The sequence below is a fragment of the Stegostoma tigrinum genome, chromosome 36 (assembly GCF_030684315.1).
Source record: "Stegostoma tigrinum isolate sSteTig4 chromosome 36, sSteTig4.hap1, whole genome shotgun sequence".
NCBI classification, from domain to species: domain Eukaryota; kingdom Metazoa; phylum Chordata; class Chondrichthyes; order Orectolobiformes; family Stegostomatidae; genus Stegostoma; species Stegostoma tigrinum.
The window spans coordinates 4442464-4458587 of NC_081389.1; the positions used below are offsets into that span (position 1 = coordinate 4442464).

The 16124-nt window shown below is 44.0% G+C and overlaps 1 protein-coding gene across 1 annotated transcript in view; it reads left to right on the plus strand.

Annotated features, from left to right (window-relative positions):
• Positions 1 to 3749: 3749 nt before the first annotated feature.
• ptpn9a (protein tyrosine phosphatase non-receptor type 9a) overlaps positions 3750 to 16124 on the plus strand; it is a 169706-nt gene continuing 157331 nt past the window's right edge. Inside the window, exon 1 of the mRNA XM_059640095.1 lies at positions 3750 to 3852. Within this exon, the coding sequence (XP_059496078.1) occupies positions 3820 to 3852 (33 nt within the window). The 5' untranslated portion in view covers positions 3750 to 3819. The remainder of the gene's footprint in view (positions 3853 to 16124) is intronic.

Here is a 16124-nt window from a genome sequence, read left to right on the forward strand (position 1 = left end):
CCATGATTGCACCAGATTAACAGCCCCAGTCAGGGACCTCTGACTGACAAATAAAAAGGTGAATGTCAGAGATACTGCCACTCTGGGAGCTGATTTTGAGGAGGTTGTATTTGGGTCAAGGACCCTTCATGAGTAAGTAAAGGAAGGGTGACTCGCTCACTTGCTTCTGTGGAGTTATTTCAGTGATGCTCCATGTTTCAGTTGCCTTTGACCTTCCAGGTAGTATAGATTGTGGATTTGGAAGGTGCTGCTGAGGGAGCCTGGTTGTGTTGCTGCAATGCACTTTGAATAGAAGTACACATTCCTGACACTGAACATCAGTGGTGGAGGAAGTGGATGTGGTGTCAACCTGCCAATGTTAACCAGGAGAGTTGTGATAATGGGGGATTCACTGTTGTAATACCACTGAAAGTCAAGGGGTGTTAGTTAGGTTCAATCTTGTTGAAGATGATCACTATATGGCACCTATGTGTCCAAAACTGGGATATTGTCCAGATCTTGTTGAATTTTGATGTGGACTGCTTCAATATCTGAAGATTCCTGAATGATATTGAAGTTTGTGTCATTATTAGTGAACATCTACACTTTTTACCTTAGAAAATGGAGGGGAAGTCATTGAAACAGCTGAAGATGGTTGGGCAGAGGAAACTACCCTGAGGAACTCCTGAACTGATGTCCAGGAATTGACATGCCTGACCTCCAACAACTACAAGCATCATCCTTTTATGTTTGATATGAGTCCAATTAGTGGAGAATTTTACCCCAATTCCCATTTACTCCAGCTTTACCAGGATTCCTTATAGAATCAGAGAATTAGATGGCATAGAATAGGCTCTTTGGCTGATCAGTTCTGTACTACCAAAAATATGCTGCTGCTACTATATATACTAAACATATTAGTCCCACTTCCTCACACAAGGGTCATAGTCTGGGATGTTTGCTGATTCAAATACTTTTTAAAGCTTATGATATTTCCTGCCTTAACTACCCTCCCAGGCAGTACATTCCAGACCTCCTCCACATTTTGGGTGAAAAAGATTTTCCTCAAATCCTTTCTTAAACATCCTGTCTTTCACTTTAAAAATTGTGGTTTAATTTTCCCCTGCTTCTTGGCTTTTTAACTAAGGGGAATAGCTGCCTTTTATCAACACGATCCGTGCCCCTCAATCTTATACATTGCTTTCAGGTCTCCTCTCAACCTTCACTCCTCCAAAGAAAACAACCCGATCTCATCTAATCAGTCTTCATTGAAATGGTCCAGCCCAGGCAATGGCCTGGTGAATCTCCTCTGCACCTGATCCGTGCAATCATATTCTTCCTCTTGTGCGGTGACCAGAACGGTACACGGTTCTTCAGGTGTGGCCGAACCAAAGTCTTTACAGCTCCAATGTGATCTCCTTGCTTTTATAATCTGTGTCAACTGATCATAACTGCCCTATTGACCTGTCTTGTCACCCTCAGGGATCTGTGGACAAGCGCCCCAAGACCCCACTGTTCCTCTGAGCTTCTTAGTGTCTTGTCACCCATTGAGTACTTGCTTGCTCTGCTCCTTCCAAAGCGCATCGCATCACATTTATTAGGGTCAAATTCTATCTGCCAGTGATCTGCCCCTCTGACCAATCTGTTTATATCCTCCTGTGGCCTAACACTGTCTGCCACCTGGTCAATCTTTATGGCTTCCAAAAATGTACTTATCATCCCTCTCACATTCTCAACCACATTATTTGTGAATATCACAAACAATAAGGGATCCAGTGCTGATCCCTGTGCTGCACCACTATGCACTGTCTTCAGTCACACAAACAGCCTTCTAGCACCATCCTCTGCCTCCAGTCACAAAGCCAACTTTGGATCTATCTTGCCAGGTTATCCAGGATCCAATGAGTTTTTAGAGATAATGGGAACGGAGAGAGTGGTCTCTCCGGAAAGCAGAAAGGGGTGGGGATGGAAAAATGTCTCGGGTGGTGCGGTCGGATTGTAGATGGCGGAAGTGTCGGAGGATGATGCGTTGTATCCGGAGGTTGGTAGGGTGGTGTGTGAGAACGAGGGGGATCCTCTTTGGGCGGTTGTGGCGGGGGCGGGGTGTGAGGGATGTGTTGCGGGAAATACGGGAGACGCGGTCAAGGGCGTTCTCGACCACTGTGGGGGGAAAGTTGCGGTCCCGGAAGAACTTGGACATCTGGGATGTGCGGGAGTGGAATGTCTTATCGTGGGAGCAGATGCGGCGAAGGCGGAGGAATTGGGAATAGGGGATGGAATTTTTCCAGGAGGGTGGGTGGGAGGAGGTGTACTCTAGGTAGCTGTGGGAGTCGGTGGGCTTGAAATGGACATCAGTTACAAGCTGGTTTTCTATCCCCACCCCTGTCTGCTTTCTGGAGAGACCACTCTCTCCGTGACTCCCTTGTTCGCTCCACACTGCCCTCCAACCCCACCACACCCGGCACCTTCCCCTGCAACCGCAGGAAATGCTACACTTGCCCCCACACCTCCCCCCTCACCCCCATCCCAGGCCCCAAGATGACATTCCACATTAAGCAGAGGTTCACCTGCTCATCTGCCAATGTGGTATACTGCATCCACTGTACCCGGTGTGGCTTCCTCTACATTGGGGAAACCAAGCGGAGGCTTGGAGACCACTTTGCAGAACACCTCTGCTCAGTTCGTAACAAACTACTGCACCTCCTAGTCGCAAACCATTTCCACTCCCCCTCCCATTCTTTAGATGACATGTCCATCATGGGCCTCCTGCAGTGCCACAATGATGCCACCCGAAGGTTGCAGGAATAGCAACTCATATTCTGCCTGGGAACCCTGCAGCCTAATGGTATCAATGTGGACTTCACCAGTTTCAAAATCTTCCCTTCCCCCACCGCATCCCAAAACCAGCCCAGTTCGTCCCCTCCCCCCACTGCACCACACAACCAGCCCAGCTCTTCCCCCTCCACCCACTGCATCCCAAAACCAGTCCAACCTGTCTCTGCCTCCCTAACCTGTTCTTCCTCTCACCCATCCCTTCCTCCAACCCCAAGCCGCACCCCCATCTACCTACTAACCTCATCCCACCTCCTTGACCTGTCCGTCTTCCCTGGACTGCGATAGGGTTAGGGTCCTATCCCCTCCCTACCTATACTCTCTCCAGCTATCTTCTTTTCTCTCCATCTTCGGTCCACCTCCCCCTCTCTCCCTATTTATTCCAGAACCCTCTCCCCATCCCCCTCTCTGATGAAGGGTCTAGGCCCGAAACATCAGCTTTTGTGCTCCTGAGATGCTGCTTGGCCTGCTGTGTTCATCCAGCCTCACATTTTGTTGTCTTGGATTCTCCAGCATCTGCAGTTCCCATTATCTCTCCCTCCTCTGATGCTGCTTGGCCTGCTGTGTTCATCCAGCTCTACACCTTGTTCTCTAAAGATTCTCCAGCATCTGCAGTTCCTACTATGTCTTGTATGATTTTTTTTTCCCCCTTACTGCACTTGGTTAGGGTTTTGTTTGAAGGCAACGGATACCGGGGAGATTTGGGCACCCAACTGAAGATATTGAGACAGGATAGAATTACAAGGCGGGGGGAAGAGGGAAGGTCCGGGATTTGAACCCGGGTCGCCCGGTCACCAGCCCAGTGACATGACCACTGCGCCACGGTTGGCGGGCAGGGCGGGGCCGTGGAGGATGAACCTGTGAGCAGAGCTCAGCCATTGTTTGGCTGAGGGAGGGAAGGAAGGAAGGATGGGGGCGGAGAGTTCGTCCAGAAGCCGGGGGTAGCAGCGGCAGGCGGTTGCAGTGAGAGCGGAGCGCAGCCGGGCCTGGGCGGAGAACGGAGTGAGGATGGCGGCGGAGCTGACGGCCGAGGAGGAGCAGGTCAGGAAACAGCTCAGACCGGATAATGTAGTGCGCTTTGTTTTTAAGGTGGGGAACCGGGGGGAGACGATACTGATTCTCCCCCCCCCCCCCCCCCCATATCTGTGTCGGTGGTGAATCGGGCGGCTGTTTCCACATCCCCCACCCCCACCTTTTCCCGGGGTAGGCCCACCGTTACCACGGCAGCCGCGGCCTATCGGGGCACCGGGCTCGCGTACCGACACCAGGGCGAAGGGGTGATTCCTCCCCCCAGCTCCCGCTCCTTTCCAGGCAGCTTCCCAATGCGGCGTTCACCCTGATTTAATGACAATTCTTTCACTCCCGTCCTTCAAACTTTAAAAAAAAATCGTCTTTTTCTTCCCGTGCAGGCATTTCTCTTTTCTGAAGGTCGGATTTATTTTAATTCTAACGTTCTTCCCCCCCCCCCACCCTTATTTTTCTGAATGCAAGTTGAGGGGGAAAAATTCACTAAGCGACAGATTTTTTTTTTCAAAATCTCCACAGAATCTCAAGGCTTATTGTACAGTCCAGTTGATTCTGTTATCGTGGGTGTCCTTACGAAAAAGCTGCCATTTACTTCCAGCAAGCTTTTGTTCTGAGGCGGTGTCAAGCGAGCAGTTTCTCACCGGTTGGGTGCGTTAGTCACATCCCAAAGATAAATGGATCTTAATTTCAAGAGATGCCTCCAGGTTGAGGAGCAGAAGTTTTGTACTTGAGAAGGGAAAACAGTACATTTGGAGAAATTGCCATTTCTTTGTAGTAAACTTATCATTTCCGAGCACAGTTTAAGTGGTAGACCATGGAGGTTTAGGAGTGAACTGACGTTGATACGTTGAAAGAGCATTTCGTACAGAATTCATTTTGCACCCTTTTAAAATCAGTAGAGCTTGAATATGTCATGAGGCATTTCTTTTAAAATAATTGATATCTTGCCAACACTGGCTTGTTCAAAATAGGCACTGTGTAGTTACTGTGAAATATCTTAATATTTGATAATGGAGACCTGTAGATTAACAAATTTCTTCCTGTTTGCTCCTGTTACCTGAGTGCTAGTCAATATGTAAGCATATGGCGTCATGTGATACTAAACCACATACGAAGAAAAGTTCCAGAACCGTTGCTTGGTCTTTCCTGAAATGGTTTCTTGCAGTTGGAGCTCTCTCCAAAATACTGGGCATCATTGGTGAAGTGACAAATGTGTGAAATGGTCACTTTTTAGAAATTCACAACGACAAGGTTAAGGTCAAGGTCAGGATCAAAATCAAATCCCTTCCTCTGCCTAACTGTGCTGGAGGAGGCAGGTGTGGATGAAGTGGGGGAGAGGTTCCAAACAATTATTTGGGGACTAATCCTGCAACTCTGGATGACCATGATTTGCCATCTTGATCTGTGGGGCGGGAGAGAAATACAGTAGCTATATACTCGTAGAGAGGTACAGCATGGAAACAGACCCTTTGGCTGAACTCTTCCACATTGACCTGGTATCCTAAACTGATCTAGTCCCATTTACAGGCATTTGGCCTATATCCCTCCAAATCCTTTCTACTTATATACTCATTCAGATGCCTTTTAAGTGTTGTAATTGTACCAGCCTGCCCCTTTGTCTGGCAGTTCATTGCATACACACATCGCCTTCTGCATGAAAATGTTGCCTCTGGGATATATGGCATCTTTCAAGGTACTTTTAAAAAGCATGTTATCTGTTCCATGGATGACAAGTTTTTCTATCTTGTGCTGTTAGAAATCATTGGAATCCATTGAATTCTGCTGGACTTTCAAATCCAGGACTGGCAGTTCATATTGAGTGACGGGGGATGAATGGAAGTGTTAAAATTAGGATTGGTATATTATCAGCTGAGGATACAGCTGTGAGTACTGGTGAGAAGATTGCAACAAGCTCCTTGTACTCATGCTTGCTGAAACAGATTTGCATTTGTTATGTATATTTAAGTTATTAATTGAAACATGCTGCACATTTCTAAAACTGTGTGAACTTAGAATACCATACAACTCATTATTAAGACAAATATATGGAAGTCAGTTTCACATTGTTTGTGATTGTAATCACATTATAGAATGGGTGGGAGAATTGGTTACAGTGCGGTGTGTATTTACATATTTTCAGTCTGCGTTGCTACAGTGAGTTGCAGGACTTGCACTGAGGTGGACTTGATGATTTGGCGGAGTTTATGTTGACCTAGATTGGATCGTGGAAAATGTTAAAATTTTCATCCTTGGCTTTAAGTCCCACCGTGGACTCAACTCTCATCTCATCCAGCATGCAGTGCTCCAACTTTGTGACCATCTAACTCCACTGTCTCAATCATCTTGTTCCACTGGTGGCTGAGCCTTCAACTGCCAAGGACCTAAGATATGGTATTCCCTTCTTACACCTCTTTGGCTCCTTTTATATATTTTCTTTAAAACACTCCTTAAAATTTATCCTTTTCATCAAACTTTTGGGCATTTATTGTAATGTTGTCTTAGATGGCTTGGTGTTGGAATTTGTTCCAGAAGGGCCCAGTGAAACACCTTGGAACATCTTGTGATTGATAGATGCCCTGTATTCATAAATTGTTATTGTTGAATGTGCAGTATAAATACAAGTTTTTTTTTCTTCGTCTTGACTCCAAGGCTGCAACAAATGAGGAGTAGATGGAGTAAGGTCGAGGCAGTTGGGAGACAGTACAGTATTAACGTTAGTGAACATAGTCGACAGTTCTTTCAGCTGGAGTCCCAGCCTGTCAATCCCTGATGAGTATCAGTAATCGATAAAACAAGATCAGGATCAAATCGAGTTGCGATAGGTCCTGTGGTTGAGTAACCTGCCAGTGTTCACCCTCTCAGACGCTGCCAACCAAATGTTTCTTTTGGGACTAGATGGAGGCAGTTCCCACCATGTTCAGCAAATGTAGTTGCCCTTTGCACTATAAAAACTTACAGGGGTCCAGGAAAATGGTGAAGATGTAATGTTCATCCTGTCAGTTTATTTATTTGCCTCTAGCTTGGGAATGTGATATTGCTGGAAAACTGTTGATCCAAAGTCTGGCTGAAAACTCCTGACTAAGCTTCTAATTAACAGAAAGCTTGTGATGCTCAGTGACACGGAAAAATGCTGCTCGTTAGTCTGCTGCATGAAAGAAACTTGACTGCTTTGAAGTACTGTAATGCTACTGTCAGTCTCAAGAGTTGATTTAGTCCTTCCTTTTTAGTCTAGCTAAAGTCCCTGACTCAATGATTTTGCTAAGTTTCATTTTTACAATACTTTGTCGGAAAATTAATTGATTCTATGCTAGAAGCTTTTGTATATGGTTTCAGTGGAAATTGCTAATTATTTCATTTTTCTTTTAAAAATGTTAACTTCCTGCCCAGTAAGTAGTAATTTTATTTGGTGATCTTAGGAATTCGTTGTGAAATGTAACACTTGGTATTCCTTGGGAATCGAAAAGACAACTGTGGAATTAGGGCATTCTGCCCGTTGAGTCTGTAACACCATTAATGAGATCTTGGCTGATCTAATAATCCCAACTGCACTTTTCTGCCTTATCACCATAACCCTTGATTCCTTTACTGATTAAAATGTCTGTAGCTGCCATGAACATACTTAATGGTCCAGTCTCAACAGTCCACTGCAATAAAGAATGTGACAGATTCACTGCTCTCTGGGGGAAAAAGTTCCCCCCTCATCTGTGATAGTAGGAATAGCTGATGCTGGAGTTTGAGATAACACAGTGTGGAGCTGGAGGAACACAGCAGGCTAGGCAGCATCAGAGGAGCAGGAAAGTGGATGTTTCAGGTCTGGATCCTTCTTCAGAAATGGGTGAGAGGAAGGGGCATCTGAAATTAATAGAGGTGGGGGCGCGGTGATAGAAGATGGACAGTGGAGCAGATTGGTGGGAGAGAAGATGGATAGGTCAAGGAGGCAGGGATGAAGCTAGTAAAGGTGAGTGGAGGTCAGAAATTGGGATGGGGGTTGGTCAGTGAGGTGGGTGGAGCGGGTAGGTGGGAGAGAAGACGGACAGATCAAGGAGATGGGGATGAGGGCGGGGTCTCGGTTCGCAACAAATGACAACACCTCCCAGTTGCAAACCACTTCAACTCCCCTCCCATGGCCTGTATGACATGTCCACCCTGGGCCTCCTCTCGTGTCACAATGATGCCACCTGAAAACTGGAGGAACAGCACCTCATATTCCACCTTGAACCCATTGAATGTTCTCTGTGTGGACTTTACAAGCTTCAAAATCTCCCCATGCCTGATGTCATCCCAAGACCAGCTCAACCCCCCCCCTCATCCCCGCCTCCTTCACAACTCCATCTTCTCTCCCACCTATCTGCCACTCCTACCTCACTGACCAACCCCCATCCCACTTCCTGCCTACACTCACCTTTACTAGCTTCATCCCTGCCGCCTTGACCTGTCCATCTTCTCTCCCACCTATTTGCACTACTGTCCACCTCCTATCACCGCACCGCGCTCTCTATTTACTTCAGAGCCCCCTTACCCTCCTCCATTTCTGAAGAAGGGTCCAGACCTGAAACGTCAGCTTTCCTTCTCTGATACTGCCTGGCCTGCTGTGTTTCTCCAGCATCACACCACGTTATGCCTCTCGTCAGTATCTTACATGGGAGAGCCTTTATGCTGAAATTTTGTCCTCTGATTCTACATTTGCTCACATCTACCTTGATTATTTAATAAAGGTCTCCTCTCATTCTACTAAACTCCAATGTGCACAGACCTAAGCTGCTCAATCTCTCCTTACAGGGAAAACTATCCATACCAAGAATTAGTCTACTGAATCTTCCCTGGACTGTCTCCAATGCCAATATATCTTTCTTTAGATAATGGGACAAAACTGTTCACGGTATTCCAGGTGTGGCCTGACTAGTGCCTTGTCTAGTTTTAGCAAAGCCTCTCTACTTTTATACTCACTCCTTTCTGAAATAAAGTCTGATCTATTTGCGTTCCCTATTACCTGCTGAACTTTTTGTGACTTTTTGAGAATCACTTATGAGGCCATTCATATTCTTCTGCACTGCAGCTTTCTGCAGTATTCCCCAATTAAATAATATTCATCTCTTCTATTCTTCCTGTCAAAGTGCATAACCTCGCATTTTCCTGTGTTATGTCCCATCTGTCAAGTTTTTGCCCACACGTTGAACCTGTCTGTATCTTCCTTTCGACTCCTTGTCATGTTTGCTAGTTGTCAGTACTTGCCTTCCTGCTGACTTTTGTGTCGTCCAAAAACTCAAAAATAGTATTTCGCTTCCATCATTGATATATTTTGTAAATAATTGTGGCCCCCGCACTGATCCCTGTGGCACTCAACAAGCTATCCTCCTGAATGTATCCCCTTTATCCCAACATTACCTTCTGTCCTAGGCTGTTATTTTGGAGTTGGTCGTTGGCTCACCAAGTTGACTGGGTTTCATGCAATCGTTTAGTCTCCCTTATAGGTGACATGGTCAGTGCTGTATATCCTCCGTTGAAGCGCTGTTTTTCTGTTCCGCTCTGAATTTATATCTGGCCTGTCATGGTGGGCAGCCTTGTTTCCGGTTTTGTATCGTAATGGTATGTAGATGGGTCTATTTCGGGTGTTTCTCACGTTTGCTACATGGTACTTTGTATAATCACATTTGTCCTGCTCGTTGTGGACGTGGGGTCTTTCGTCTTTGAGAGTAACTGACGAGGTGTGGTTGTTGGTTTGTGTGCTGTCCTTATTTCAAGAGGTTATGGGAGACATGTAGTCAGTTCTGATGTGTTTCTAACATAGGGCAGGTTGGCCAGTGTGTTGGGGCTGTTGTTTGTTAGCCAGGCATCAGCAGAACTGCTAGGTTGTCCATTGTTTGCAAAGTCTCTTTAGGCATTCTTCTTTGTTTGTGTGCAGCTCCGGGGTGTTGCACTGAGTTATTGCTAGTTTAAACAGAGTCTTGACACAGCTCAGCTCGGACACAGTTATAGTACTAGGACAAGTGAAACAAAGAAAAGCACTAGAAATCCTGGAAGCCTGCTTTTCAACCACCGATGCAATTAACAAACATGTTACAATAGACCCCATCCACATACCGCTGTGGTAGAAATCTGGAAGCAAGACTGCCCACCATTACAGACCGGACCATGTAAATTCAGAGTGGGACAGAACAACAGCGCTTCAACAGAGGCTACATAACACTGACAATGTCACCTGGGAGGGAAGAGAAATGTTTGCATGAAAACCAGTCAACTCGGCAAACCAACTAACAACTCTAACTGCAGCCCAAGCTACAGACCTTCGTAAAAAACATTATAGCCTGTAATGTTTTTTAAGTAGCCTTGCGTGTGGTAGCTTTTTGAACACTTTTTTGGAAATATAAATATATTTCATCTACTAGGTCATCTTTTATCTATCTATCTCACTTGCTACTTTCTTAAAGAACTGTAATAAATTTGTCATGCATGATTTCTCCTTTATTAATCCATGCTGACTTTACTTGATTCTGTTATGTCTGTGTGGAGTTTGCACATTCTCCCTATGTTTGTGTAGGTTTCTGGCAGGTGTTTGGTTTCTTCCCGTAGTCAAAAGGTGTGCAGGTTAGATCGGTTAACCATGGTAAATGTTGTGTTATGGCAATAGATCTGGGTGGGATGCTCTTTGGAGGGATGGTACAGACTTGATGGGGCATATTTTCTCTAGCTGCACTGTAGGAATTCTATGATTCTTCTGTCTGAGTATTGCTGGCATTTGTAGGTTGGACCAGAGGCTTTGCAAAACTCTACATGACTCTACCTGGACTTCATTTGGAATGCAGTGAACTATGTTGGTTCCCTTATGCTTTTTAAAAAAAAGTACTGACGTCAGAGGCAGTCCAGAGAAGTTTCACTGGACTGATCCCAGACGTAGAGGGATTGTCTTGAGGAGAGGCTGTGTCGATGGGCTTTACAAGTTGGAGTTTAGAATAAGTGAGAGGTGGCCTGATTGAAACATCCAGGATTCTTAGAGCACTTGATAGGGTAGATGTGGAGAGATTGCTTCCCTTTGTGTGAGAATCTAGGACCAGAGAGCATAGTCCCAGAGTGAGGGATTGCCCATTTTAAGACAGAGACAAGAAGCAATTTTCTGTCTCAGGAGGTTGAAATCTTTACCTCAGAGGGCTGTAATGGCTGGGTTGTTAAGCTTATTCCAGGTGGAGATATGCAGATTTTTAAACAGCAGGGGTTATAAGGAAAAGCTAGGAAAGTGAAATTGAGGATTATCAGATCAGCCATGATTTTACCAGATGTTGGAGCAGACTTGATGGGCCAAGTAGCTGTCTTCTGCTCCTACATCTTACCATGATAGCAGATTTCCTTTGTCAAGGATATTATTAAATCAGATGGTTCTTTATGCCAGTTGCTGGTAGTTCTGTGATCACTATTACTGATACCAACTTTTTAATTCTAGATTTATTACTTGAATTTCAATTCCACTAGCTACCAGGATAGGGTCAGAACCCATATCCCCAGCGCATAAACCTGCGTTTCTGGAATACAAACCCACTGATTTGAAATGTGTATTCATGTTGGTGGCACTTTCATGCTTGTGGAATGACTGCTTTTGGATGTAGTCATGCAAGGGAACAGTAATTAAACAAAATTTGAATGAAACACTGCTGCAGGGGTGTAGGGGCAATGTGCCTATCCGGTAATTGTTTAGGGCTGTTTTAGGTAGACCTAAAGCTCTGAGACACAATGTTGTAGTGCCGGACTAACAACTTGGAAGTCACTGCCACATTACGTGAATATATCTGCCTTAAAACCATTTCTTTTAACCAAATGTGAAATCACATCACATCTTTTGGCTGGGCATAGATTTGCCTCTGTAATGTGGAGTTGCCTTGAGATACTTTTCTAATTTAGAAATATTAATTATTTTTGATTTCCTCTATCTCGCACCTGAAAAGAATGATCCTGCTTAGATTTTACACTCACCTGGTTAGCTCAATCAGCCCGCAACTGTGTGAATTTTTTGGGGGCGAAGAGACAATACTAGGAGGTTGTTGATTAGCCAATTAATTGCCTCCATTGCTGCTTTACCCCCACCTGGAAAAGTCTACGTTAAGTGGGTACCTCAGCAGCTTTAGCTTTGAATGTTGCTGTTGAGCTGGAGAGATCAACCTCGTTTGTTTATCCCCTGTGCCTGCTGAAGGATTACACCCTACCTGAAGGTCACATGTTCCCCTTTACCCTCTCCTGCGATCTTCTAAACTTGGACCATTACCCCTTTCACCTGACTTGACATCTATACCTGGCTGCTGGAGGAAAGAAAGGTGGATTTCATTCCATTTCGGCTCAGTGGGGAGCCTGTTTGCCTCTGAATGTTGAGGATTCAAGTTCTGTTCCAGGAACTTCAGCCCAAAAACCTAGTCTGATACAGCAGTACAGTACCAAGGGAACACTGCTGTGTCAGAATTCCTCTTACTCAGATTAGAGGTTACTTTGAGGCCCTCTACCCCCCTCAGGTGAATATTTTGAAGAATGTATGGGAGTTATCTCTGTCCCTTAACCAGCATCACTGAAAGGAACGGATTAGTTGCTCATTATGGCAAGGTTGTTTTGTGGGAGATCCCTTTCTGGAAATTGCATGCAGTGTTTTCTACATTCCAGCAGTGACTGCACTTCAAAAGTGGCATCTCTTGAGGCTGTGAAAGACACTTTGGAAATTCAAATCTATCTTTTAATGGAACATGTGAAGAATGCATAAATTTTTGTGCCTCTGTGAACACTTTATACTCCACTGGATTTAAAGAGTTTGGATAGCTTCCTCAGTCACCCAGTTTTTGGAAAGTGGCTGCACTGCCAGATTATTGGTTTCATTCTTCATGAGGTCAGCAAATCTGTGGCAATGTGTAGTGTAACAACATTGAGCTAATGTTTCGCTGTCATTGTCTGACTGCTCAGATGCCTAAAACCCATTGACTGGCAGGCAGTTTCACAACTTCCAGAGTAGGACAGCTGCCTGTGTGTTTTCGTTGCCGCTGTATGAAAATAATTGAAAACAAGTGTTCTTGTTTGTGTCCAATAACATGGAGTTGTCAGTTTCAGTCTGGGAGTATGTGAATGGAGGTGAGATAGTTCTTAGTGGCAGAATAACTGGAGACTGAGATGAACTGGATTGTGGTTTCCTATTGATTAAATAGGAAAGACCATGACTTGCCAGTGTGTAGTGGATTTAATTGCTGAAGAAACTAGTAGGGCATGGTACACATTTAGAGCCATGCTGCTCCTTTGCTGCTGAGAATATATTTTTGGGCTGAAGTGTTTTTTACAAGGCAAATGGCTGCAGAATGAAATCTGGCTTTAATTGCTCCATAATTGGCAGCTGTGCCTTCATTGCTTCAACTGCACAAAACAGAATATCCTCCTCAAACCTCTCGAGTTTTTTCTCCTGCTTTCAGGTGCTACTTAAAACCTACCTCTGCGACCAAGCTTTTGGCCACTTGTCCTCAAATCTTATCTGACTCAGTGTCACGTTGAGCCTTGGGACACTTGCTTGCATTAAAAGCTGTGTATATATAAAAGCAAGTAGTATCATAAGCTAGTTGTAGCTTTTGGTTCCAGCTTGACCTAGACCATCAGTGCACAATGCAGTGCCGTCTGCTCTGATTCATATTAATTTAGGAGCAATTTCCGTTATATCTCTTTAAATTGATTTGTGGATTTTTTTTCTTGTTCAACTGTCTTCAGTTGTACACAAGGAGTTTTGATTCATATAGCACCTCCAGACACCTGAAAACATGTTACAATCAACAAAGTCCATTTGAAGTATTGTCATAGTTGTATTGTAGGAAATGTGGCAATTGGTTTGAACAGAGTAAGCCACACAATAGCAATATGATAATGACTAAGTAATTTATTTTTTAATGTGATGTTTGAGAAGTGTAGGACAATTCACTGGTGGCCAAACTATAACTGTTACTAAAAATGAACTTGTGAGATTAAGTTTTGATTGTTGGTTTCCACCACATGTAATCCACGTGTGTTTTAAAACAAATGACCTCCTTTCTAATCTGATCAAAATGATTATTTGTGGAACTATTTTGCTTGCAATGTGTCTGAGGTAATGTTTCGTCATTTGAGGCGAATATTGGGGTGTGTAAGAAAGTAAAAAAGGCAGATTTTTTGAGAGAATTTGGAAAGTTTCTAAAAGACTGTAACAGGGACAAGAAGGAGCCTTTTTTTGGTTATACTTGGAATAAATTAAAATAAAATATCCACTGCAGACACACATGTTGTTCAAAAGAACAAATTTATGTAAACAAATGAATTAACTTATGATGGAGGGCAGCTCTTTATTACCCAACTGCTTCATATATGGCTTTTTATAATGTAGGCAAAGGTTGACCTATACCAGGGCACAAAAGGGTTTTTCTTTTTTAATAACTCCCTTTTGGCCTAGGCAAAAGGCCTCGCAAGCTGGCCATTGGTGGCCCTGCTTCACCTCACTCAGAACTTAGCTCCCGGGGAAAGGTCCTCTTTCAGTGACTCGTTCATTGCTGGCGCTGACTGGCTTGACACCTTTTCATTCTGAGTGACCCAATCAGCAATAAACCCAGGAGTGAACCTCCTGTGATTGGACTAGCAGCTCCTCACCATTTCTGTCCATCCCATTTATAGATGTGACTTTTCTCCCATTGGTCGAGATTCTGAGTTTACAGATGATTTTGGGGGTGAATCTGCCTGCTATTCCCATATTTTGATTGTTGATCTACAATTTTAGTTCAGTGTTTTATTGTGCATCTGTACACAGTTTATTTGAACAAAACATTTTTCATTAAATGTGCAATGCCGTTGATTTAAAGCATTCAGGCAAACTTGTCTGCTGTCGCTCTGCAGGCTGGGATGTAGTGTTAACCCTGCATTCCGGGGTGGGGGGTCATGTTCTGCACTTTTCTGTTTGTTTTGGGTTTCTGGGGGATTATTTTGTAAAGGCAACATCCTCTTCTCCTTCCTGCCAGATAGTTAAAGCCTATGTTGGCCAGAGTTCCTGTCCCATGTCCCAGTTCCTGGAAGTGCCATAGGGTTTGAAGCCAGGAGGAAACATGATTGCTTTGTTGCTCAGCTTCTCCATTTGGATAGCGTGCCAGCACTATGTGACAGCAGTGGTTATGTAGGTGACAGCAGCTGCACATATGGAACCCCCTCCTGCCAACTGCCACCATCATCCTGAGAAGCAGGTACTGGTCACTTCTTGACATTTTGGGTGAAAATTAATGCATATCTTGTGTCATATAAAATTGATGACATTAATCACTGGCATGATTTAGAACTGACTGTATTGTCAGTTGTGTCTTGGTGGGGAACATTTGTGCTTGAGGTACAAGATTGTGCCTTTAAGCCTCACTGTGGCTCTGCTTCGAAGAAGAGGGCGTCCATGGTGTCCTGATCATTATTTCTCCTTCATTTAACATCAGAAGAGTAGACTGATGATTTTCACTTTGTGGGAGTTACCTGCATGTTGGCCTACATCATAAAGTGGCTACACTTTACAAAAGCACTTTGCCTCTAAAACCCTTCAGTACGTTGAGGTCATGAAAGATGACATATAAACATAAGTCTTTCTTTGAACATATTCTTGCCTTCACAGGATTACAGTTGCTGCAGTTCTTCAAATTGCTAAATGTTGCAAGTGCAGGGTGAATTCACTTCTGTCTACTCTTGTTCTACTGACCTGACTTCGTATTAGCAGCACATTCATGCCATACGTTAATTTGGCTAACTTTTTAACAATATCTGACTGTATATTCAGCACATCCATCAATGTTTAAGGGATGGAGGTCCCTTTTTTTAATCCTACAAATTCAGATTCAATCAAGCAAATAAAAAGAAATATTTTCAACTAAAAATTGAAAACACACTTCATTGAGTCCAAGATGTGTAGAAAATGCCTAAAACTCACGCACTTGAAACACTGGAATTTGACTTCATGCAAGTAAGTGTTTGACTTAATCATTGCCATCCTGATGAGTTTGGTTTGAAGCTTTAGAAGCCGGACAACACGGTTATAATTGATATATATTAGTGTTTTCCAGGTAAAGTATCCACAGACGTTGATCAAATGTAAATGTCTGTAATGAACTGTTTGTTTTAACGGACTAAAATGTGCTGAGTTTGGTAGGTGGAAACATACGTTGAAGACCCAGCCATGATACATTGTGGCACTTACAGTCCTCAAACTGTACAATAGATTGCTAAGTCAGAGATTGGTGTGTGTGGTCCTTTTACAGATCCTTATCTTGCTATTTTGAGCAGTTGCT